Source organism: Haliotis rufescens, unplaced genomic scaffold, assembly GCF_023055435.1.
Source record: "Haliotis rufescens isolate VD_foot unplaced genomic scaffold, xgHalRufe1.0.p SCAF_4, whole genome shotgun sequence".
Lineage (NCBI taxonomy): Eukaryota > Metazoa > Mollusca > Gastropoda > Lepetellida > Haliotidae > Haliotis > Haliotis rufescens.
The window spans coordinates 1,099,529-1,126,242 of NW_025964112.1; the positions used below are offsets into that span (position 1 = coordinate 1,099,529).

At 42.3% G+C, this 26,714-nt stretch overlaps 1 protein-coding gene across 1 annotated transcript in view; it reads left to right on the forward strand.

Moving 5' to 3' along the window:
* The first annotated feature begins 1,541 nt into the window (after nt 1–1,541).
* The window catches only part of LOC124150356 (neuronal acetylcholine receptor subunit alpha-7-like), a 31,876-nt gene continuing 6,703 nt past the window's right edge, over nt 1,542–26,714 (forward strand). The window contains exons 1-3 of the mRNA XM_046522347.2: nt 1,542–1,766; nt 22,834–22,973; nt 23,763–23,807. Of these exons, the coding sequence (XP_046378303.2) occupies nt 1,718–1,766; nt 22,834–22,973; nt 23,763–23,807 (234 nt within the window). The 5' untranslated portion in view covers nt 1,542–1,717. The remainder of the gene's footprint in view (nt 1,767–22,833; nt 22,974–23,762; nt 23,808–26,714) is intronic.

Consider the following 26,714-nt stretch of genomic DNA (forward strand, 5'->3'; position numbering starts at 1 on the left):
CGGATCTGTTAACCCTTGATTGTACAAAGTGGCCCACTGCTCATGGGCCGATAAAGGTAAACCTGATGGGAATATGCTAAGGACTTTCCTTCTTAAGAATGATCTATATATTGATAAATATGATAAACATATTAGTTTCCGAGACCACCAGTATGTTAGCTAAACACCGCTTGAAACTGAACTTGGCTTGAAACTGAACTGAATATGATAGTCTTTGCATTGTTTAGCCTTTTGTAAGTGTAAGGTTCAAGGTAAGTCGTGTTCAACGCAGTAATGGTCGCCAAACAAAGTACACATTCATTTTACTGGATTGAATAGTTTGAACGATGAGGTGAGTATTGAGTTAGCGGTGTGGACACACAAGACTTTACATGGATAGCATGATGACCATTCGTTCATACAGGAGCTCTCCAACTGGATCCGTGTAGCCGCACCGGTTTCCCAGTAAGAGTTCTCCTTTGGCCTTCGTTAAGTACTCTTGCACGAATTATATGAATTACCATTTCAAAAGTACGAGCAAACTTGAAGTGTTTGCGTTAGGAAAATTTTTAGGTAAACATTACAATATTGTGAAGATCGGTATTTAATTGAAGCAAGATGGGGCACCGAGTATTAGCTTTGTCGGCACCGGGGTATTTGTTTTTTTTCTAAATAATCATTTGATGACATCGATAAATTGACAAAAATGATTGAAATGTTGAAAACATTGATCAGAAAACTATTTGGCTGTAGAATATAAAAAATGGACAAATATGTGAAGAGTAATATTTCAACGTGGCCATTACATGAGTAAAGACGTCATATCGTCGGTTCTTCCAAGTCGGGTAAGCGCGGGTGAACTGCGAAAAACTTGCTCATAAATTGTCACATTTTCTATAATGGCACACATGGCAAAGTCAACACTCTTCTTCGTCAAATGTAGAGTAACGTAAAACAGCTGTTCGATGTAGTAGGTTTTCCCTGACCGAGAAATATAAAGCCAATGCTGGGGTCAGACAAGGCTGTATCCAGTCACCTTAACTGTTTAACTTACAGTGGGTACTATTGCCCTTTCAAGTACAATGGGTGCTCTTCCCGTGTCTTTGACGGAGCTTGCCCAGATATTGTGGGTGCGATGCCCAAGAAAAAAAATCCTTAATTTGTAATTTACATTGATGAACTTTTAAATGATACTGTAAACAGTGAGTATAGTGGAAGTTTTATTGATGAAGCCGGTGCATTATTCATACTTTTATTTGCTGCTGATGCCGCCCATTTTGCATGAATCATTATCTGATTTAGTTCCTCGCAGCTTTAAAATCTACCGATGAAATACCAAAAGAGTGTAAATAAGAGAGCTGTAAACTTCCACATAATTTGATGACGCGACTGTCCCGTTGCACAAGTGAGCCAGTTCATTACGGATACATTGTCTCACTTAATAACACCCGTATCTTGACATAACACGCAGTTGCTGGCGAACCGAATTAACTATCACGTGGTATTGCTGTAAACGACAGCGGCCTTTGTCCATAGTCCGCGTGGAATCCCCCGAGTCTTTTTGTGTATGACTGCTATAGTTTATTCATACCGTTTACGTTGACTCGAACAAAACAACCGTTGTAGATTGGTCTCAACACACATTGCAATAGGTTACCATACACGGTCGATTGGAGGAGTATTTAATCACCGCTGACTGTCGTGATTCAGGGCAGGGACAGTCTGCCGAGAGGACGTCATGGCTACACGACTACTACTACTACTTCTCCTGGTCACAGTGATACACAGTAAGTTAAAACTTTATCTACAACCCCCTCTCCATGTGCAACACATGAGGTGCCAGATCGATTATAAGTACATGGGGGTTCCAGCACAGAGTAGGTTCCCAGGATTGCGAGATCGATGTGGGTCGAGAAGTCTCAGGCTGCTGGGTATGTGTTATTTGCGTCAGCTTTAACCCAGAAATATCTCAGGTATGACTCGCATTATCGATCATTGGTTTATCTCCGCCAGGTTCGACTACTTTTTGCTATCGTGATGACTGTGTTGCACCTATCTTACTTAAGTTACTTGATACGTGACAGCGCCGGAACAACCTAGTGTGACTACAGGATCATACATCCCCCACTCTCCCACTGCTCAGCATTAACTTCAGGCGTGTCTGCGTATTTACGAGGTGTGTTCCTGTAACTCGTAATTAACAAGGTGTGTTTCTGTAACTCATAATTAACAAGGTGTGTTCCTGTAACTCATAATTAACAAGGTGTGTTTCTGTAACTCATAATTAACTAGGTGTGTTCCTGTAACTCATAATAAACAAGGTGTGTTCCTGTAACTCATAATTAACTAGGCGTGTTCCTGTAACTCATAATTAACAAGGCGTGTTCCTGTAACTCATAATTAACAAGGTGCGTTCCTGTAACTCATAATTAACAAGGCGTGTTCCTGTAACTCATAATTAACTAGGTGTGTTCCTGTAACTCATAATTAACTGGGCGTGTTCCTGTAACTCATAATTAACAAGGTGTGTTCCTGTAACTCATAATTAACAAGGTGTGTTCCTGTAACTCATAATTAACAAGGCGTGTTCCTCTAAGTCATAATTAACTAGGTGTGTTCCTGTAACTCATAATTAACTAGGCGTGTTCCTGTAACTCATAATTAACTAGGCGTGTTCCTGTAACTCATAATTAACAAGGTGCGTTCCTGTAACTCATAATTAACAAGGCGTGTTCCTGTAACTCATAATTAACTAGGTGTGTTCCTGTAACTCATAATTAACAAGGTGCGTTCCTGTAACTCATAATTAACAAGGTGTGTTCCTGTAACTCATAATTAACTAGGTGTGTTCCTGTAACTCATAATTAACTGGGTGTGTTTCTGTAACTCATAATTAACAAGGCATGTTCCTGTAACTCATAATTAACAAGGCGTGTTCCTGTAACTCATAATTAACTAGGCGTGTTCCTGTAACTCATAATTAACTGGGCGTGTTCCTGTAACTCATAATTAACAAGGCGTGTTCCTGTAACTCATAATTAACAAGGTGTGTTCCTGTAACTCATAATTAACAAGGCGTGTTCCTCTAAGTCATAATTAACTAGGTGTGTTCCTGTAACTCATAATAAACAAGGTGTGTTCCTGTGACTCATAATTAACAAGGTGTGTTCCTGTAACTCATAATTAACAAGGCGTGTTCCTGTAACTCATAATTAACAAGGTGTGTTCCTGTAACTCATAATTAACAAGGTGCGTTCCTGTAACTCATAATTAACAAGGTGTGTTCCTGTAACTCATAATTAACAAGGCGTGTTCCTGTAACTCATAATTAACTAGGTGTGTTCCTGTAACTCATAATTAACAAGGTGCGTTCCTGTAACTCATAATTAACAAGGTGCGTTCCTGTAACTCATAATTAACAAGGTGTGTTCCTGTAACTCATAATTAACAAGGTGTGTTCCTGTAACTCATAATTAACAAGGTGCGTTCCTGTAACTCATAATTAACAAGGTGTGTTCCTGTAACTCATAATTAACAAGGTGCGTTCCTGTAACTCATAATTAACAAGGTGTGTTCCTGTAACTACATTATCACACTATGGTTACACACTGTAACCATCACAATATAACTTACTGGTAGCATGACTACGCTATGAAGAGAAATAATTTCAACATAAAAAGTTACCTGCATATCTTATACAGATTATGGGGTACATGTACTGTGTGCCATAACGGAAGACTAAGCGGTTCAGTAAACAAACATAACGAAACATAAATATTTAAAATTAATATGCAAGCGACAAACCCCATTCCATATTAATAAGAAATCTCTGCCAAAGGGAGTCGATTGTACGATTCCGACTGTATTAGAATGTGTTTATGAATCACTATTAAATAGAGATGATACCGGGTGTTCGCGAAAAGGTGAGCGTATCCTGACCCACCAGTGGCACCGTAACAAACACATGCAAAGGCAAGTCAACTGCTCAACTGAAAACACGGAACATATGGAAAAAATGTTGTTTTTGTAAATAAGCGGCTTCATTTTACAACGCATGCTCGCACGTGGAATACTGGTTCTAGTTGTATGTAACTGGAAACCGACTGACGTTTGTTGTTCTCGTATATCCATTCTTGGGACCAAGTAATACATATTGATGAGTCTCATTTAAATGTATACAAAACATGGCAGTGTAGCTTTCCACAGATCAGATTAAATTACTGGCATCTCTTGAGTATGTTGCCATAACGAACCTCTCCCCACTCGAAGGAAAGTCTTTAGGGGAGATGCGATAGCTGTACTGCTTGACACACCTGTCGGTCCCTTCTCGACAGCTTTCATTCTTTCACCAACATCCTTAATGCATGGGTAGCATCGGTGATCTAAACTCATTAACTTTACATGAGCATATTGCATGAGGAACAAACGTAGCTTCATCGGTTATGCAGACCAACCGCCGTCATACATCACTCTCCACAGACACTCAGCCTGTGGTCGACGGCTAACACGACGGAACCGTTCCACAAAATGATCTTAACTCCTATACTTTAATATAGACTTAAGACAGTCTATACGCTACGATCGCTTAATGGCACGGGGCCCAGTAAGGCACCTTGACGGGTAGATCCTGAAATCCATCAGGATAATCTGGGGGCCTCAACACCTACCAGGCTATATGATCTGGCGACGACCACAGCGTTCAATATTTGTCAACGTTCCCACCAGGACATAATGACATGGTCAGATTCAAGCATCAGCGTAGTCCATGTTGATAGGACACTGACTGGTTTATTTACACTTTTGCTACGTTGGAGTAAAGAAGCTACATCCACACCTTCACTTGTTACACCCGACCCGTGAAGATCCGGGGTAGACTAGGTCTTCAGCACCCATGCTTGCCGTGAAGATCCGGGGTAGACTAGGTCTTTGGCACCCATGCTTGCCGTGAAGATCCGGGGTAGAATAGGTCTTCAGCAACCCGTGCTTGCCGTGAAGATCCGGGGTACAATAGGTCTTTAGCAAACCATGCTTGCCGTGAAGATCCGGGGTACAATAGGTCTTCAGCAACCCATGCTTGCCGTGAAGATCCGGGGTACAATAGGTCTTCAGCAAACCATGCTTGCCGTGAAGATCCGGGGTACAATAGGTCTTCAGCAACCCGTGCTTGCCGTGAAGATCCGGGGTACAATAGGTCTTCAGCAAACCATGCTTGCCGTGAAGATCCGGGGTACACTAGGTCTTCAGCAACCCATGCTTGCCGTGAAGATCCGGGGTACACTAGGTCTTCAGCAACCCATGCTTGCCGCAAAAGATCCGGGGTACACTAGGTCTTCAGCAAACCATGCTTGCCGCAAAAGATGACAATGGTTGTCGTAAGAGGCGATTAACGGGATCGGGGGGTCATCGCATCCCAATTGCGTAGATCGATGCTCATGATATCAATCACTTGATTGTCTGGTCCAGACTATTATTTACAGACCGCTGTCATATAGCTGGAATATTGAAGAGTTCGGCGTTAAACACACAAACAGCAAACTTGTTTCATCCAGGTAGGCAATTGCCCGACAGGTGACAGGTAGATGCGTCTGGAATATCAAACACCTGTTGACTCTGTGATCATGTCGGGACGGTCTACCTGGTCGAGTGTCAAATTGTCTGTTAATTTCCTCCCGAACAGATCGGAACAATGTTCTACAGGACAATGTAGCCCAATATGAGAACCTAATAGTATGAAATATGAGTTATGAATATAATGTAAAAGTAAATACTAAACAAAACGTTAATTCAACTACAGGGATATGTTAAAGTCGACAATTCTCAAGTTGAATCAAGACCTGGTTGAAAATACTGAACATTTTTCATAAACTTTAGACATGATTCCACTTCAAGTTCCAATCAAACAAGCCTGTGGAAATTCTAATTTAGAATAAGCCCCCAGCAACAACCGCTGCTGGTGGTAAATTGCGACTTAAAGGGTCGGAGGGTCCTGTGACTTGGTTGGTAGCCTGCCATCGCGCCCCACGACGTGGATCGATGTTCACAATATCAATCACTGGATTGTCTAGTCCAGACTCGACTATTTACAGACCGCCATCATATGGCCGGGATACTGGGCGTTAAAGTACATGCAACAAACAAATCTAATAAAACAATGACCGTATCGACCATGAGTGGGAAGTGCTATTACCGTGTCAGGTTGCAGGGCGGAGACAAGCGATTACAATGTGACCTAAAACAGATTAATACCCTGAGCAAACTGTTTGGTAATGGGTCCAGAGCGTTCCTGTCAGAAGTGTTGTCCGATTAAATGTGAGGAAAACTTTAAACTTGGATCTATGGACAGCTGGCACACACAACGTTACTGAACGGCCTGTTCTGTGTTTGCCCTAGTTGTCACACGTTGATAACTCAGTGGCAGCCTAATAGGAAACTTGACAGATCGAAATAATACATCTTTCTTATTAGTTTTTTATTAGAAGTATTTGTTTAGCATTATACACTGTAAACACATGAGTTAAGATCCTAAATACAAACCTTAACGTGTTCCTTGTCCCATAAGTGTGACGCGTTTAGGGTCTAAACATGTTTAGGATTGTGTTCTAACAGGTAAAACGTGTTTAGGGCTTAAATGTGGGAAAGACCCTTATCCCCCGTTGAAATTCATTGTAAGATATTTTAAAAAGGGGCGCTTTGTATATGCTATTTTAGCGTTTAATTGGGATTAAAGTTGAGGGTTTATGGTTGTAATCAGGTATACTTTCATTGTCAGCTTCCGTTCTCTGTATGAGAGAAATACTATCAGTCATACAACAACACATTTATAAACACAACATTTTTAAAACCTCGGCGGGATTCGAACCTGCAACTAGTGCATCACGCTACCATCTGTGCCAAGGAGACGTTGACGTCCAATACGTCACAAGTGTTAACTGCCCTCGTCACCCTGATCCTAGCTTGGTATATTTGTACAATTGAATGTGGATATTGTACAAGTTCGTTGTCAGTCCTGGGGGCGGTTGGGTAGCCTAGTGGTTAAAGTGTTCGCTCGTCACGCCGAAGACCCGGGTTCGATTCCCGACATGGGTACAATGTGTGAAGCCCATTTCCGGTGCCTCCCGCCGTGATATTGCTGGATTATTGCTAAAACGGCGAAATCCAAACTCATAAATCTTATCCATATTTGACTTAATGCACAATCACATGCACTTTATTTAAGTTTAAACATGTTCAGATTATGGGGATGTTCGATTTAGTTGTTTTTGCACATTTTGTTAACCAGACAGTTGTCATGGGAGCTTATGGCGTCAGCCGTTGTATCATGCACGACGTCATCGCATTGTGACTTCTTGTCCGTCTCACAGTTGTGATTATTGCTAATAACGTTTGTATTGGACCATGTCGATAAACCTATGATGCGTATTAAGATTCACGGGTATTATTGAGTATTTGATACCGGAAATATAACACTCGAAATGTCCGGCCATCGAATGGTTCCCCTGTACATCGGAAACATACAATGTGTATCTGCTGACAACGCGCGCTTGACATGCATAATACATTTCATGTGTTTGTACTCCCTATGATAAAATCTCATTTTCAAAAGCCAGCACCAGATGTCAAGGCGACATAATCGTGTTATCCCTTTGCGGAGAAACTAAGATGTGAGTGAAATATGCCCATACTTCGGTGGCCAAACATTGCCCGCGTTATATTGGATTCAACTTGGTGGGTTTAAAGCCTACGCCCTCTTTAGAGTTCAGAGAGAAAATCGTGTTCCCAGGACTGAATATCGCCGAAAAACACATTTCTGTAGACTTTGAAAAGCTCAAAAGCGAAGTCTATGAATCATATTCATTGTTAACAGTCGCCATGGTGTGTATATGACTCAAGTAGGATACCGACCAACGCTCGGATAGTATGGCAATACTGCCGGTATTGAAACATCGTGACTCGCCTAATCTCGCGTGATATACAATACACTATCAGACAGGGATAATATACACCTACAGAGTATTGGGTAGAGCATCCAATGACAACAGACAACACTCTACCTGATCCCTGGATTAGGATTAATAAGTTAGCACATGGCCTCGTGCAATCCATTACCTACATTGGTTCGCCCAACAGTGTTGGCCTTCATTGGGCGACTCTGATCGCCTTTCAGCTCCAGCTCATGACGTATACGTCTCTTCACCTGGAAGTGTTGACGGTGCTGTCAATGGAGCTACTCATCCAAGCAGAAGGGGTTCATTGTCGCCGCCCCGACCCCGGGTATATGCACCCATATAACCATACATGTTCCATATGTTTTATATATATAGACTTATTCATCTTCTCAGACATGGCTGTATGAGATTTCGCTTTATGAATTCACTTATTTGGTGTATTTGATATACAAAAAACGCTTGCTGAGGTCCGTGTGTTCTTATATCACTTCACCCACCACCGTACACTATATTCGGCTTCAAGTACTGGGCAGTTCTTCAGCGACTTTGGTTTTGGGTTCGGTTTTGTATGGCTATGGACATCTGCTGGTGATAAAGCTTGCTTGTGAACGCACGATGGGTGGGCCAGTATGTTTACATGGGTTGTGGCAGGTAGGAATAGACGTGGTCACGTCGTATAAGCCCAGGTACTCCCAGGACCAAACAGTAAATGTGACAATGTACGATCCAGTTTTTCGCAGTTCATTCGAGTTTACCCGACTTGGAAGAACCGACGATATGACGTCTTTACTCACGTAATGGCCACGTTGAAATATCCACATTTTTATATTCTGCAGCCAAATTTTCTAATCAATGTTCATACTTTAGAAATGGTAAATCATATAATTCGCGCAAGAGTACTTAACAAAGACCAAAGAAGAACTTCTACTGGGAAACCGGTGCGGCTACACTGATCCAGTTGGAGAGCTCCTGTATGAACGAATGGTCATCATGCTATCCATGTAAAGTCTTGTGTGTCAACACCGCTAACTCAATACTCACCTCATCGTTCAAACTATTCAATCTACTAAAACGAATGTGTACTTTGTTTGGCGACCATTACTGCGTTGAACACGACTTACCTTGAACCTTACACTTACAAAAGGCTAAACAATGCAAAGACTATCATATTCTAGAATATATCAAACACACCAGTTTATTTGACCCATGGAAAAAAATCAGTGCGGCCACAACTATTCTTTGAGACGAACCAATCCAATCAAACAAGCCAGGTTACAATGTGTTTGTATCCCGTTACCTTGACAACCGATGAAGCCGAAGGTGAGGCAGGAACCAATCATTCAACAGTTTGTGCCTGTTTGAAATTATGTGAAATGCAAAGAGAACAGGCTTCAGAACAAAGACGACAAACATACGAATAATTGATAAAAGATTTCTACAAGAATCTATTGACCAACATCAGGTTGACACAGACTATCTGTAAGCCTGATTCAACAGAGATGAGCATCTGTTTCTAGAATTCAATAAGAAATACACCTGGTAGAGATCCCAGTCTTCAGCAACCCACGCTTGTCCCTCGTGAAGATCCGGGTTGGAAATTGGTCATCAACAACCCACGCTTGTGCCCCGTTAAGATCCAGGTTAGAAATTGGTCATCAGCAACCCACGCTTGTCCCCCGTTAAGATCCGGGTTAGAATTGGTTTTCAGCAACCCACGCTTGTCCCCCGTGAAGATCCGGGTTAGACATTGGCCATCAGCAACCCACGCTTGTCCCCCGTGAAATTACGAGTTAGAAATTGGTCATCAGCAACCCATGCTTGTCCCCCGTGAAGAACCGGGTTAGAAATTGGTCATCAGCAACCCATGCTTGTCCCCCGTTAAGATCTGGGTTAGAGATTGGTCATCAGCAACCCATGCTTGTCTCCCGTGAAGATCCGGGTAAGACATTGGCCATCAGCAACCCATGCTTGTCTCCCGTGAAGATCTGGGTTAGAGATTGGTCATCAGCAACCCATGCTTGTCTCCCGTGAAGATCCGGGTAAGACATTGGCCATCAGCAACCCATGCTTGTCTCCCGTGAAGATCTGGGTTAGAGATTGGTCATCAGCAACCCATGCTTGTCTCCCGTGAAGATCCGGGTAAGACATTGGCCATCAGCAACCCATGCTTGTCTCCCGTGAAGATCTGGGTTAGAGATTGGTCATCAGCAACCCATGCTTGTCTCCCGTGAAGATCCGGGTAAGACATTGGCCATCAGCAACCCATGCTTGTCCCCCGTTAAGATCTGGGTTAGAGATTGGTCATCAGCAACCCATGCTTGTCTCCCGTGAAGATCCGGGTAAGACATTGGCCATCAGCAACCCATGCTTGTCCCCCGTGAAGATCCGGGTTAGACATTGGTCATCAGCAACCCATGCTTGTCTCCCGTGAAGATCCGGGTTAGAATTGGTCATCAGCAACCCATGCTTGTCTCCCGTGAAGATCCGGGTAAGACATTGGTCATCAGCAACCCATGCTTGTCTCCCGTGAAGATCCGGGTTAGAATTGGTCATCAGCAACCCATGCTTGTCCCCCGTTAAGATCTGGGTTAGAAATTGGTCATCAGCAACCCATGCTTGTCCCCCGTTAAGATCCGGGTTAGACTTGGTCATCAGCAACCCATGCTTGTCCCCCGAGAAGAGCCGGTTTAGAATTTGGTCATCAGCAACCCATGCTTGTCCCCCGTGAAGATCCGGGTTAGAATTGGTCCTCAGCATCCCATGCTTGTCCCCCGTGAAGATCCGGGTTAGAATTTGTCATCAGCAACCAACGCTTGTCCCCCGTGAAGATCCGGGTTAGACATTGGCCATCAGCAACCCACACTTGTCCCCCGTGAATATCCGGGTTAGACATTGGCCATCAGCAACCCGTGCTTGTCCCCCGTGAAGATCCGGGTTAGAAATTGGTCATCAGCAACCCACGCTTCTCCCCCGTGAAGATCCGGGTTAGAATTGGTCTTCAGCAACCCACGCTTGTCCCCCGTGAAGATCCGGGTTAGAAATTGGTCATCAGCAACCCATGCTTGTCCCCCGTGAAGATCCAAGTTAGAATTGATCCTCAGCAACCCATGCTTGTCCCCCGTGAAGATCCGGGTTAGAAATTGGTTATCAGCAACCCATGTTTGTCCCCCGTGAAGATTCGGGTTAGAAATTGGTCATCAGCAACCGATGCTTGTCCCCCGTGAAGATCCGGGTTAGAATTGGTCATCAGCAACCCATGCTTGTCCCCCGTGAAGATCCGGGTTAGAAATTGGTCATCAGCAACCCACGCTTGTCCCCCGTGAAGATCCGGGTTAGAATTGGTCATCAGCAACCCATGCTTGTCCCCCGTGAAGATCCAGGTGAGAATTAGTCATCAGTAACCCACGCTTGTCTTAAAAGGCGACTATACTTGTCGTAAGAGGAGACTATGTCGTAAGAGGCGACTAACGGGTTCGGGTGGTCAGGCTTGCTGACTTGATTGATGCATGTCATCGTATCCCAGTTTCGGAGATCGATGCTCATGATGTCAATCACTGGATTATCTGGGCCAGACTCCATGATTTAAAGAATATCGTCGTTTAGCTGGAATACTCAAACAACAAACAACAGACAATAAGAAAGACAAGATGGCGAGGTGAAGTCGACACGAGTTGTTCCCCGCCACCAAGTACTGGGTACTAGCATGTGTGAAGCTGACAAGATTGATGACAAAAACGATGTTGTGCACACTCTGAATATATCATGAAAGCTCCTATGAATAGTAGCGGCAATAGTTTGGGATAATATTTCGATCTGTTATATACTGGATCATGCCGATTGCATGAGAAATACCGAACATTGTTCATTGATTTGCGAAATGCTTTCGTTAGTGTAGATTAGAGATACTGATAATAGCATGGCAATGGCTATCACTGGCATCAACATAGCTCGTGCTGAACACCCTATATCACAACTGACAGGAGAAGCAACAAAAACATCAGATAAACGGAGACGTATTTCCAAACTTAGCAAACTAATTGTGATGTATTGCTACTTTCTAGATGACGGTATTGTGGATAGATCAAAAAGCAACTATAAAAACATTTATTGTGTAGAGACATAAAATCAAATTGATCAGAACAACAATGATTTCACAAGGCATAGATTGATCAAAACAACATTGACTTCACAAGGCATAGATTGATCAAAACAACATTCATTTTACTGGGCATAAATTGATCAAAACAACATTGATTTCACTAGGCATAGATTGATCAAAACAACTATGACTTCACTAGGCGGAGATTGTTCAAAACAACTATAACTTCACAAGGCATAGATTGATCAAAACAACATTGACTTTACTAGGCAGAGATTGATCAAAACAACATTGACTTCACTGGGCAGAGAATGAGCAAAACAACTATGACTTTACTAGGCATAGAATGATCAAAACAACATTTCCTTCACTAGGCATAGATTGATCAAAACAACTACGACTTCACTAGGCATAGATTGATCAAAACAACATTTCCTTCACTAGGCATAGATTGATCAAAACAACATTGACTTCACTAGGCAGAGAATGAGCAAAACAACTATGACTTTACTAGGCATAGATTGGTCAACACACCATTGCCTTCACTAGGCAGAGATTGATCAAAACAACTATGACTTCACTAGGCATAGATTGATCAAAACAACTTTAACTTCACAAGGCATAGATTGATCAAAACAACTTTAACTTCACAAGGCATAGATTGATCAAAACAACATTGACTTTACTAGGCATAGATTGATCAAAACAACATTGACTCCACTGGGCAGAGAATGAGCAAAACAACTATGACTTTACTAGGCATAGAATGATCAAAACAACATTTCCTTCACTAGGCATAGATTGATCAAAACAACTACGACTTCACTAGGCATAGATTGATCAAAACAACATTTCCTTCACTAGGCATAGATTGATCAAAACAACATTGACTTCACTAGGCAGAGAATGAGCAAAACAACTATGACTTTACTAGGCATAGATTGGTCAACACACCATTGCCTTCACTAGGCAGAGATTGATCAAAACAACTATGACTTCACTAGGCATAGATTGATCAAAACAACTTTAACTTCACAAGGCATAGATTGATCAAAACAACTTTAACTTCACAAGGCATAGATTGATCAAAACAACATTGACTTTACTAGGCATAGATTGATCAAAACAACATTGACTTCACTGGGCATAGAATGATCAAAACAACTTTGACTTCACTAGGCATAGAATGATCAAAACAACATTTCCTTCACTAGGCATAGATTGATCAAAACAACATTGACTTTACTAGGCATAGATTGATCAAAACAAAATTGTCTTTACTAGGCATAGAATGATCAAAACAACTACGACTTTACTAGGCATAGATTGATCAAAACAACTACGACTTTACTAGGCATAGAATGATCAAAACAACTGTGACTTCACAAGGCATAGATTGATCAAAACAACATTGACTTCACTAGGCATAAATTTATCAAAACAAAATTGTCTTTACTAGGTATAGATTGGAATAACAACATTGACTTCACTAGGCAGAGATTGATCAAAACAACATTGACTTTGGGTTTTCTCTTGAATGAAGCTCTGTATAAATTACGTTACGGTCACAAACACCAATTTGTTCTTTTACTCGACTCGCCCATGCATGTCTGTTGGGGAAATGAGAATAGTTAACATAGATGTTTACATCATTATTGAGTTCATACTTGTTTACTAGCGAAAGCATGTGGTATACGGGTGACATTTTACATTTATCATCTTTTTCTTTAAATGTATCGAGTTCATACTGAGCAAGTCTGTGCTGCAATAGTCTTTTAAATACATAGTTAATGTCACTGTTACATAGTCTTCCAGGGACGTTCGATGATCAATAAATGCCGGAAGAGAAATTAAACCCAGACAATCTCAGGTATCTACAGAAGCAGTGCCATTGGACAATCTTTGAATCTTTTTACAAAAATAACGTTGAATAATTTCCAACATTTCGTATTCTTTTTGTGACAGTTTACACCATGCATAACAAGCAAATAATCCACATAAACTAGTGTCCAAAAGAAACGATACCACCTGTTTGCAACGACATAAAAGAAAAACTAAACAATGCAGAAGTTTAGGATTGGTGTTATGCTTTTGAGAAATCCTTTCACAACATCTGCACAAAAATTTCATTTCAATAAAATCTGTACAACCAATATGACAAGCCTTTAAAGATGCGTGGGGTCGAAAAATGAACATTTCGTTAGAGCACTGATCACAGAAACAACGGGAAATGTCACACCACACGTCTCAAAGTCAAGTCAGTAGCGGGTATGTCCACCGTGAGCATCAATACATGCCAGAACACGCCTACGGACTGATGACGTCAAACGTCTGATGACGTTGGGAGTGATGCGTTGCCATTCCTCGAGGAGACATCGTTCCAAGTCCTGGACGTTGACTGGAGGCACACGGCGACGTCGGATTTGCCGATCGAGGTGGTCCCATAAGTGCTCGATGGGATTCATGTCCGTTGAACATGCGGGCCATGGCAAAACCTGTACGTTGGCGTTGGCAAGGAAGTTCTGTGTCAATCTTGCTATGTGTGGCCTTGCATTGTCATGTTGGAAAAGGAGTCCACGAGGCTGTTGCTGAATAAAGGGCACCACAATGGGCCGTAGGATGTCATCAAGATAACGCTGTGCATTCAGGTTTCCACGAATTACGACAAGCATCGTTTTGACGTCACCACATATGCCACCCCAAACCATTAACCCTCCACCTCCAAACGGCCGGACCTGTTGGATACAGTTAGGCGCCAAACGTTCACCAAATCGTCGGTATACAAGCTGCCGTCCATCGTTTCTGAAGATGAGGAATCTGCTCTCATCAGAGAACATAACACGTGCCCAGTCCCGCCGTTGCCAACGTCTAACTCGCCTGGCCCAAATCGGTCTGTTGTTCCGGTGTCGAGGCGTCAGGAGCGGTCCGCGGTAGGGATGACGTGGCCGGATACCATACTGCCGTAGTCTCCTGTAGACGGTCTGTCGACTGATCCTGTGTCCCAGTGCTGTAGCAGCCGTGGACGTCGCTGTTACGGTGCGGTTCCTCAGGTGTAATACCCGGATGTAACGATCTTCACGGGGCGTGGTTACTCGTGGTCTTCCACTCCTGGGCCTGTCTGACGTCTGACCTGTCTGACGTAACCGCTGCATCAACCTGGTGATAGTGATGCGTGCGCGGCCCAACCTTCTGGCGACGTCGACGTGTGACGCTCCTTGTTGGACCATTCCAACGGCTCTCTCTCTCTCGATGGCTGTCAAACGTGGCATATCTTGTGTTCTTTTTGTTGCTGTGATATCAACGTGTCTGATCAGCCGTTTTATACAGTTTTTCTGCACGTGCAGAACATGCTAGAGAGGGAAATGTCACTTTCACGAAATTTACGTTTTTTCCCGGAAGTGATCACGTGTTCCCGGTATTTTTTATCGACTATGCTGTGTGTGGGATGTGCAATACGAATTGGCATGTTTTCATACTTGACATTTCATTTAGTAAAAATTTTTTTGAAAATAAGTTGGTATCGTTTCTTTTGGACACTAGTTTATAATATCACCCTTGCCCACATACGAACAGCTGGGATAGGATTTAAACCACAAAGATATAGACTAAAATATAGACCATGATTATAATTTATATTGATCAACATTCTGAGTTTTTCACAAAGTAAATGGGTGCGTTCTAAGGTTTTCTTTGATCCGTTTTAAAGCAATCCAGCCTAAGTTACATTTTTCCTGTTAAGGAAGTATTTGAGCACCAACGTAAACATGTTGACAGAGAGATTGGCGAATATTCCTTCCTTGACCACACGTGACAGCAAGTTCCGACGGTCATACACTTTGACACTCATTCTGTGAAAGTTCATATCACAATAAACTCACACAGAGTGAAAGTCAAGTCTTGATTAGCAATGTATCTACAAAACAGCCTCAAACGGCCAGACCTGGATATTTTCAGTTCCGACTTTTCTGGCACACGAGAGTGAGACAAGGTCAGAAAGTCTTGCTTTGTGTAAATAAAATATGAACACAATACATTGTCTGGTATATATGAAATTCTAGAAGAGAATTGTCATTGTCGCATTGTCGCATTGTCATTGTCGCATTGTCGCATTGTCGCATTGACGTCCTTACAAAAATAAACCAGAAAAGGTGTCAACATTAACCAAAACGCGACAATGCCCCATCTTGGCTTCCATAAGCATAGCACTGCATCACAAAATGTTATATTAACCAGTTTCGTTTGGATTTGTTTGGTTTGTTGATTAACGTCGCACTCAGCAGTATTCAAGCTATATGACGGCAGTCTGTAAATAATCGAGTCTGGGCCAGACAATCCAGTGATTGATATCATGAACATCGATTCACACAGTTGGGTTACGATTACATGCATCAACCAAATCAGCGAGCCTGACCACCCGATCCCGTTAGTTGTCTCTTACAAGCATAGTCGCCTTTTACGGCAAGCATGGGTTGCTGAAAACCTATCCTACCCCGGATCTTCACGGGTCAACCAGTTTTGGAATGCATGCCCCTTCGTTGGACTGGGCTTCGTGCGACATGGAAGGTCTTACATTCCTTGTTTTACTCGGAGAAATTCCTAAAAGAAAACAAAACATGTACTCTTATTTGTTAGTACGTCCCTTGTGTGAAATGACAGTAGTTTGTAATACGAGTGTAGCGACGTAGGCCAGGATTGTGATGACACCCGTCCAAGATCATAACACAAATAAGACACAAATAAACATTCACTGAATGAGGTCAAATCTAGGCATGTGCCACATACAAGCACAGGATTAGGCTTCAGCATGTATATACAAGGCGTAGATATATAAACAGTCCAGGCCAGTTAGTCTACGTGCCTTGGTCATGCTTCATTGCTTACACCAGGGAGCTGTGCTGGCACCGTGACTATTCGACACACAGATTAACCGTGAGTGTACCTTAAACCCCCAACCCCAGTGTTTTGTGAACAGTGGTGACATTTACCAGCAAGCGGCGAGATACATCATCTAACAATAACAGTATTGAAATGAGAATTGTATCAGATTTCTATTAAATAGCAATAATGGAGCGCGACTGTGGTGTTTACCGTCTATTGTGGCTTGGGATGTGAGCTAATGTGTAATGCTCTCGCGTCACTAATACTTCATTGATCTACTAGAGGGCGCTGTTTTCCCTGGTGAAATACCGAATAGAATGAATGAATCACTTTCTGCATATTTAAAGATTTTCAAACGTGGTCAAATTAGTCTGACAATAGAAGCCAAACATATTGTTTACCATAATAATGTGCCATCAATTTCGGTTACGCCTGAATGCACTCAGACATTGATTTAACCAGTTGAAAGTCTTTTTATATGTTATACACATCAGTTTATGGAATCTATTACTCAGTATTCTTATTTAGACCACGTTGCCTTCAAATATTGGAACATGGCCATTGGATTTGGTATTGACTGTATACTTCTGTACACTGTTCACGGGAAGGTTCAGCGACTAAAGTACACGAGGATCGCTAAAACATACGACACCGTCAGATCCGAAACACAAACTTTAACACGTGTCTTATCCCAGTGTTTTTGTCTTAACATGTTTAGGATTGTGTTTAACAGCTAAACGTGTTCAAAGTCTGTGTACTACCCCCCCCCCCCCCCCCCCCCCCCCCCCCTTTGAAATGCATTGTAGGTAATGGAGGTGGTAGGGGTGCTTTCTATGTTTTATTAGTGATAACGGGAATACGGTAGTGTATGTACCACAGAGAGCTTGTACTATACCATAGAGAGCTTGTAATATACTATAGAGAGCTTGTACTATACTATAGAGAGCGTGTACTATACTATAGAGAGCTTGTACTATACCATAGAGAGCTTGTAATATACTATAGAGAGCTTGTACTATACTATAGAGAGCTTGTACTATACTATAGAGAGCTTGTACTATACTATAGAGAGCGTGCACTATACCATAGAGAGCTTGTACTATTCTATAGAGACCTTGTACTATACAATAGAGAGCTTGTACTATACTATAGAGAGCTTGTACTATACTATAGAGAGCTTGTACTATACTATAGAGAACTTGTACTATACTATAGAGACCTTGTACTATACAATAGAGAGCTTGTACTATACTATAGAGAGCTTGTACTATACTATAGAGAGCTTGTACTATACTATAGAGAGCTTGTACTATACCATAGAGAGCTTGTACTATACTATAGAGAGCTTGTACTACCTATAGAGAGTTTGTACTATACCATAGAGAGCTTGTACTATACTACAGAGAGTTTGTACTATACTATAGAGAGCTTGTACTATACCATAGAGAGTTTGTACTTTACTATGGAGAGCTTGTACTGTACTATATAGAGAGCTTGTACTATACAATAGAGAGCTTGTGTCTATAGCATAGAGCGCTGGTGTCTATACTATAGAGAGCTTGTATTATACTAAAGAGAGCTTGTACTATACCATAGAGAGCTTGTACTATACTATAGAGAGCTTGTACTTTACCATAGAGAGCTTGTACTATACCATAGAGAGCTTGTACTATACTATAGAGAGCTTGTACTATACTATGGAGAACTTGTACTATACTATAGAGACCTTGTACTATACAATAGAGAGCTTGTACTATACTATAGAGAGCTTGTACTATACTATAGAGAGCTTGTACTATACTATAGAGAGCTTGTACTATACCATAGAGAGCTTGTACTATACTATAGAGAGCTTGTACTACCTATAGAGAGTTTGTACTATACCATAGAGAGCTTGTACTATACTACAGAGAGTTTGTACTATACTATAGAGAGCTTGTACTATACCATAGAGAGTTTGTACTTTACTATGGAGAGCTTGTACTGTACTATATAGAGAGCTTGTACTATACAATAGAGAGCTTGTGTCTATAGCATAGAGCGCTTGTGTCTATACTATAGAGAGCTTGTATTATACTAAAGAGAGCTTGTACTATACCATAGAGAGCTTGTACTATACTATAGAGAGCTTGTACTTTACCATAGAGAGCTTGTACTATACCATAGAGAGCTTGTACTATATTATAGAGAGCGTGTACTATACTATAGAGAGCTTGTACTATACTATAGAGAGCTTGTACTATACCATAGAGAGTTTGTACTATACTATAGAGAGCGTGTACTATACTATAGAGAACTTGTACTATACTATAGAGAGCTTGTACTATACCATAGAGAGTTTGTACTATACTATAGAGAGCTTGTACTATACTATAGAGAGTTTGTACTATACTATAGAGAGCTTGGACTATACTATAGAGAGCTTGTACTATACTATAGAGAACTTCTGTCTGTACTATAGTGAGTGAGTCAGTTGGGTTTAACGACGCTTTTAACAGTATTACAGCTATATTGCGGCTAGAAACATAAAAATGGATTATGTGTTGAGATCGGTGTATGTTTGTTTACTCGTGTACATGTGTGTTCAGACGGGTGTGTGTTTGTTTACACGTGTACATGTGTGTTCAGACGGGTGTATGTTTGTTTACACGTGTACATGTGTGTTAGATCGCCGTATGTTTGTTTACATGTTTACATGTGTGTTTAGATCGGTGTATGTGTGTTTACACGTGTACATGTGTGTTTACACCTACGTATGTTTGTTTACATGTGCACATGTGTGTTCAGACGGGTGTATGATTGTTTACACGTGTACATGTGTGTTTAGATCGCCGTATGTTTGTTGACATGTTTACATGTGTGTTTAGATCGGTGTATGTGTGTTTACACGTGTACATGCGTGTTTACACCTGCGTATGTTTGTTTACACGTGTACATGTGTATCTACGTCTGTGTATGTTTGTTTACACGTGCACATGTGTGTTTAGATCGGTGCATGCTTTTTTACACATGTACATATGTGTTTAGATCGGTGTAGGTGTGTTCACACGTGTACATGTGTTTAGAAGTGTTTGTGTGAGTTTAGATAAGTGCATGTGTGTTTATTTATCTAGATCTTGTCGCTCACACACATCTACATCACATTGAAGGACTCCCCACTCCACAAACACCTTTAATGGACAAATATATAATCACATTAAAAGGCTTGGTGCTGGTTTTATCCGTGACAGGAGGTTACCATGCTGTGGTGGACGCGCCGCTCTCCCTCCAAACAGTAGGAGATATAGCCATTACACAGCTTCAGTGTCGTGTTGTCATGGCCGTGGTGATGCGATGACACCTGGTGTCGTGTTATCATGGCCGGGGTAGTGCGATGACACTGTGTGTTGCCATGGTCGTGGTGATGCGGTGACACCGGGTGTTGTCATGGTCGGGGTGATGCGATGACACCGGGTGTTGTCATGGTCGGGGTGATGCGATGACACCGGGTGTTGTCATGGTCGTGGTGATGCGATGACACCGGGTGTTGTCATGGCCGGGGTGATGCGATGACACCGGGTGTTGTCATGGTCGTGGTGATGCGATGACACCGGGTGTTGTCAGGTCGTGGTGATGCGATGACACCGGGTGTCGTGTTGCCATGGCCGTGGTGATGCGATGACACCGGGTGTCGTGTTGTCAGGTCGTGGTGATGCGATGACACCGGGTGTCGTGTTGTCGTGGTCGTGGTGATGCGGTGACACCGGGTGTCGTGTTGCCATGGATGTGGTGATGCGATGACACCGGGTGTCGTGTTGTCATGGTCGTGGTGATGCGATGACACCGGTTGAGTCACGGTCATGCATTAGAAAACAATCACTCACTCACTCATTGTCCGGTGTGCAGCGTTAAAACATTACTCATTACATATACAGCGATCTAAATCTCAGTTTTCTGTAAATGATATCAACTATCAATTAGTTAATGCTATCCAATTAACTCAAACAAACACCATCCAAGTGGAATAAACTAAACGTGTAAGGGAAAACGTGGTATGTCCCCAGCAACATAGAAATATTTGCGTTTTCCATGAAACAACATCGTTCAACATACAACCCGTTATGTTGTTAGATGTCCAACAAACACGGGTCTCAAACATAGAATCCAGACTGCGGTTTTAATCTTCTAGTTTCGTGACAATTGGCATTTGCAGCCTTCAATAACCTGGCTCTCCGTGTGACTCAAACCACACAAAGTCATTATTTGAGAAAACAGACTGTGCCACAGCTCGATACCACAGCCACATTAAAATATGCCAGTTTGTACGTGGAGATCTATACATCGATGTCTGTGTGAGGTTGGTACAAGGTGACTCAATGAAATATGTGTCCCCCGTCCTTCATTCTATAAAATACCCGTGAAGGTTCGGGGTAGAATAGCTCTTCAGCAACCCATGCTTGCCGTAAAAGGTGACTATGCTTGTCGTAAAAGGCGACTAACGGGATCGGTTGGTCAGGCTCGCTGACTTTGTTCATGCATTTCATCGATCCCAATTGCGTGGATTGATGCTCATGATATCAATCACTTGATTGTCTGGTCCAGACTCGATTATTTACAGACCGCCGTCATATAGCTGGACTATTGCTGAGTGCGGCGTTAAACAACAAACAAACCAACCAACCGTGAAAGGCGACTATGCATGTCGTAAGAGGCGACTAACTGGATCGGGTGGTCAGGCTCGCTGACTTGGTTAATATATGTCATCGTATCCCAATTGCGTGGATTGATGCTCATGATGTCAATCACCGAAATGTCCGGCCCTGACTCGATTATCTACAGACCGCGTTAAACAAGAAACAAACAAACAAACATCATTTTATAGATACACTAGGTACAATATTTAAGGGAACCCTTCAGCCATGTTAGCTATAAGAATGAAATGACCACCTTTGTTGCACGAGACACACGTGCAGAACGCCGACAGCAAACTCCCTCAAACTTCGCACACTGCACAAGTACACCACGTGGTCCACGGTGGCACATCCTGGTAACTGGCATGAACCACTTAACGTCACAGCCACGTGGTTCATTCATCGGGTACAAAGAAAGTACATGCCTCCAAATGTGCACATGGCAGAGAATGAAACATTTCGTGCTGTAGGCATGATTGAAGCTAGTCAGTCAGAATGCAGTTGCCAGACACGTTGGTAAATCTAGGAGTCTGACACCCTGACTCAGTGAGGGGCAACGTCGGGGCTGTCACAGGAATCCGACTTTCGACGTCAACGATACAGGTTGAAAACTATGGGTTTGAAATCAAGACTGCGTCTGACTGTAGCACAGAGGCGCCTCAGACAACAGTGGTATTGTAGTTTGGAGGTCGTCAACACCGGCATTGGACACACACCATGTTTTCTGATGAATCGAGGTTATATTTACGCTTTACAAAGGGTAGACAACGTGTTAGGAGGCGGCGTGGAAGGGGGCACTATCCGGCGCACGATAGGTAGGGTTGTGGCATCATGGTCTCGGCTAGCATCACATATGTCAACAGGACAGATCGGATGATGGTAGAATGGAACCGTTTGATCTTTAATATGTCCAGAAGATGTCGCTCTTGCATTGATGCTCATGGGGCATAAACCAATATATTGAATTTACTAGGACAACTGAATTCCACGACGTCATTTTGTCACATGTCATTTCTTAAATTCGGGGGTCCCGTTTGACAATCATTCTGTTTGTCGCCTATCGAGTATGACATGTATGTGTGTGTTGCTAAAGACGATGTAAGTCTCACTCACTCACTCACCTTGTTGCTAAAGATGATGTAAGTCTCTCTCACTCACTCACTCACCTTGTTCCTAAAGATGATGTAAGTCTCTCTCACTCACTCACTCACCTTGTTCCTAACGATGATGTCAGTCTCCCTCACTCGCTCACTTGTTTCAGTTACAGGGGTGTCTAGTTACAATGTCGGTAACGAGACACAACTGCGGACGGACCTCCTCGCCAACTACTCCCTTAAGAGTCGTCCCGACGGCGTCACCTCAATCAACCTCGTCTTCAACCTCCTCACCATAAACCAACTGGTAGGTCAAGGACTTAGCGGTAAAGCCACCCTGATACGGGGACAGAAAGTACCTACTCCCGAGAAAAGATATGGGAACTGATGAAATGATAGTGAAGGTGTTATGACGATATATGTCTGTAAAAGTAATGTCGGTGTGTAGATCACTATCTGGTGTGTCCACCATGTTGTGTGATACATGCACAGGGCACATAGCGGGCCAGTCCAATGTCTGTAGGCCTTCTCGTCGGAGATAATCGGTGACGACCTTGGCACGATGTGGTCTGGCATTGTCATCTTGCAATTCAAACATTCAGTCGATAATTCTAGCGAACAGAGCAACGACAGGACGGACAATTAATTCCGTCAACATATCGCTGGCCAGTCAAGTATCCATTCACAATAACCAAATCAGTTCGCCTGTCATGTGTGATACCGCCCCACACACCATGACACGACCACCTCATACCGATCATGGTCAAGAATTGTTGCCCTGGCATACCGCTCGCCGCTACGTCGGCAACAACGTTTTCTGCCATTTGTGAATCGGGGGCAAAACCATGATTCGTCTGAAAACATGGTGTTGTAGCAGAGTGTTATACATTTTGGTGACCACGCCCTGATTCACTCTGACCCACCCTTCCCTAAAATAAATGACCGGCCCCTGATGTAACACAATTGGATATGTGCCTGTGGCCTTTTGAACAAAAAAGAATTGAATTGTTTGTAAATTACTTTGAGTATCATGCGATCAATGATAGACACATTGTGTTAAATACGTTTCATGTAATATGCTTATTCTTTGTTTCAGGTAACGCGCACGCAAACGTTTTCAATATCCGGGTACTTCACAGTGGTAAGTGACGTCATGTCATCTGGGTGCCGGGTAGAAATCATTACACTATTGTCACTGCTGCCACAGTGTGTATGGGTGGTTAACTGCTCTCACAGTATAGATGGTTAAAACTGATCTCACAGTATGGATGGTTAAAACTGATCTCACAGTATGGATGGTTAAAACTGATCTCACAGTATGGATGGTTAAAACTGCTCTCACAGTATGGATGGTAAAAACTGATCTCACAGTATGGATGGTAAAAACTGCTCTCGCAGTATAGATGGTTAAAGCTGATCTCACAGTATGGATGGTTAAAACTGATCTCACAGTATGGATGGTTAAAGCTGCTCTCACGGTATGGATGGTTAAAACTGCTCTCACGGTATGGATGGTTAAAACTGATCTCACAGTATAGATGGTTAAAACTGATCTCACAGTATGGATGGTTAAAACTGATCTCACTGTATGGATGATTAAAGCTGCTCTCACGGTATGGATGGTTAAAGCTGCTTTCACAGTGTGGATGGTTAAAACTGATCTCACTGTATGGATGGTTAAAACTGATCTCACAGTGTGGATGATTAAAACTGATCTCACAGTATGGATGGTTAAAACTGATCTCACTGTATAGATGATTAAAACTGATCTCGCAGTATGGATGGTTAAAACTGCTCTCGCAGTATAGATGGTTAAAACTGATCTCACAGTATGGATGGTTAAAACTGATCTCACTGTATGGATGGTTAAAACTGATCTCACAGTGTGGATGATTAAAACTGATCTCACAGTATGGATGGTTAAAACTGATCTCACAGTATGGATGATTAAAACTGCTCTCACAGTATGGATGGTTAAAACTGCTCTCACGGTATGGATGGTTAAAACTGATCTCACAGTATAGATGGTTAAAACTGATCTCACAGTATGGATGGTTAAAACTGATCTCACTGTATGGATGATTAAAGCTGCTCTCACGGTATGGATGGTTAAAGCTGCTCTCACAGTGTGGATGGTTAAAACTGATCTCACTGTATGGATGGTTAAAACTGATCTCACAGTGTGGATGATTAAAACTGATCTCACAGTATAGATGGTTAAAACTGATCTCACTGTATGGATGATTAAAACTGATCTCGCAGTATGGATGGTTAAAACTGCTCTCGCAGTATAGATGGTTAAAACTGATCTCACAGTATGGATGGTTAAAACTGATCTCACAGTATAGATGGTTAAAACTGATCTCACAGTGTGGATGATTAAAACTGCTCTCACAGTATGGATGGTTAAAACTGATCTCACAGTATGGATGATTAAAACTGCTCTCACAGTATGGATGGTTAAAACTGATCTCACAGTATAGATGGTTAAAACTGATCTCACAGTGTGGATGTTTAAAACTGATCTCACTGTATGGATGGTTAAAACTGATCTCACAGTATGGATGGTTAAAACTGATCTCACAGTGTGGATGATTAAAACTGATCTCACAGTATGGATGGTTAAAACTGATCTCACAGTATGGATGGTTAAAACTGATCTCACAGTGTGGATGATTAAAACTGATCTCACTGTATGGATGGTTAAAACTGATCTCACTGTATAGATGGTTAAAACTGATCTCACAGTATGGATGATTAAAACTGATCTCACAGTATGGATGGTTAAAACTGATCTCACAGTGTGGATGATTAAAACTGATCTCACAGTATGGATGGTTAAAACTGATCTCACAGTATGGATGGTTAAAACTGATCTCACAGTATGGATGATTAAAACTGATCTCACAGTATGGATGATTAAAACTGATTTCACAGTGTGGATGGTTAAAACTGCTCTCACAGTATGGATGGTTAAAACTGATCTCACAGTGTGGATGATTAAAACTGATCTCACAGTATAGATGGTTAAAACTGATCTCACTGTATGGATGATTAAAACTGATCTCGCAGTGTGGATGGTTAAAACTGCTCTCGCAGTATAGATGGTTAAAACTGATCTCACAGTATGGATGGTTAAAACTGATCTCACTGTATGGATGGTTAAAACTGATCTCACAGTGTGGATGATTAAAACTGATCTCACAGTATGGATGGTTAAAACTGATCTCACTGTATGGATGATTAAAACTGATCTCGCAGTATGGATGGTTAAAACTGCTCTCGCAGTATAGATGGTTAAAACTGATCTCACAGTATGGATGGTTAAAACTGATCTCACTGTATGGATGGTTAAAACTGATCTCACAGTGTGGATGATTAAAACTGATCTCACAGTATGGATGGTTAAAACTGATCTCACAGTATGGATGATTAAAACTGCTCTCACAGTATGGATGGTTAAAACTGATCTCACAGTATAGATGGTTAAAACTGATCTCACAGTGTGGATGATTAAAACTGATCTCACAGTATGGATGGTTAGTGAGTGAGTATGTTTTTACGCCGTTTTTAGCAATATTCCAGCAATATCACGGCGGGGGACACCAGAAATGGGCTTCACACATTGTACCCATGTCGGGAATCGAACCCGGGTTTTCGGCGTGACGAGCGAACGCTTTAACCACTAGGCTACCGCCCCGGAAGGGATTGTAACAAATAGAACAATCACAATATGTTCCTAAGCTCTTATATCAACACTCGCCATGTGTGTGTTTGTAGCTCGTTTACCAACACACACACACATGGCGGATGTTGATATACGAGCTACAAACACACACACATGACGGGTGTTGAAATATGACACGCACGCACGCACGCACGCACGCACGCACGCACGCACGCACGCAAGCACGCACGCACGCACGCACTCACGCACGCACACACACACACACGGCGGGTGTTGATATACGAGCAACGAACACACACGTGGCAGGTGTTGATATACGAGCTACAAACACACAAATGGCGAGTGTTGATATACGAGGTA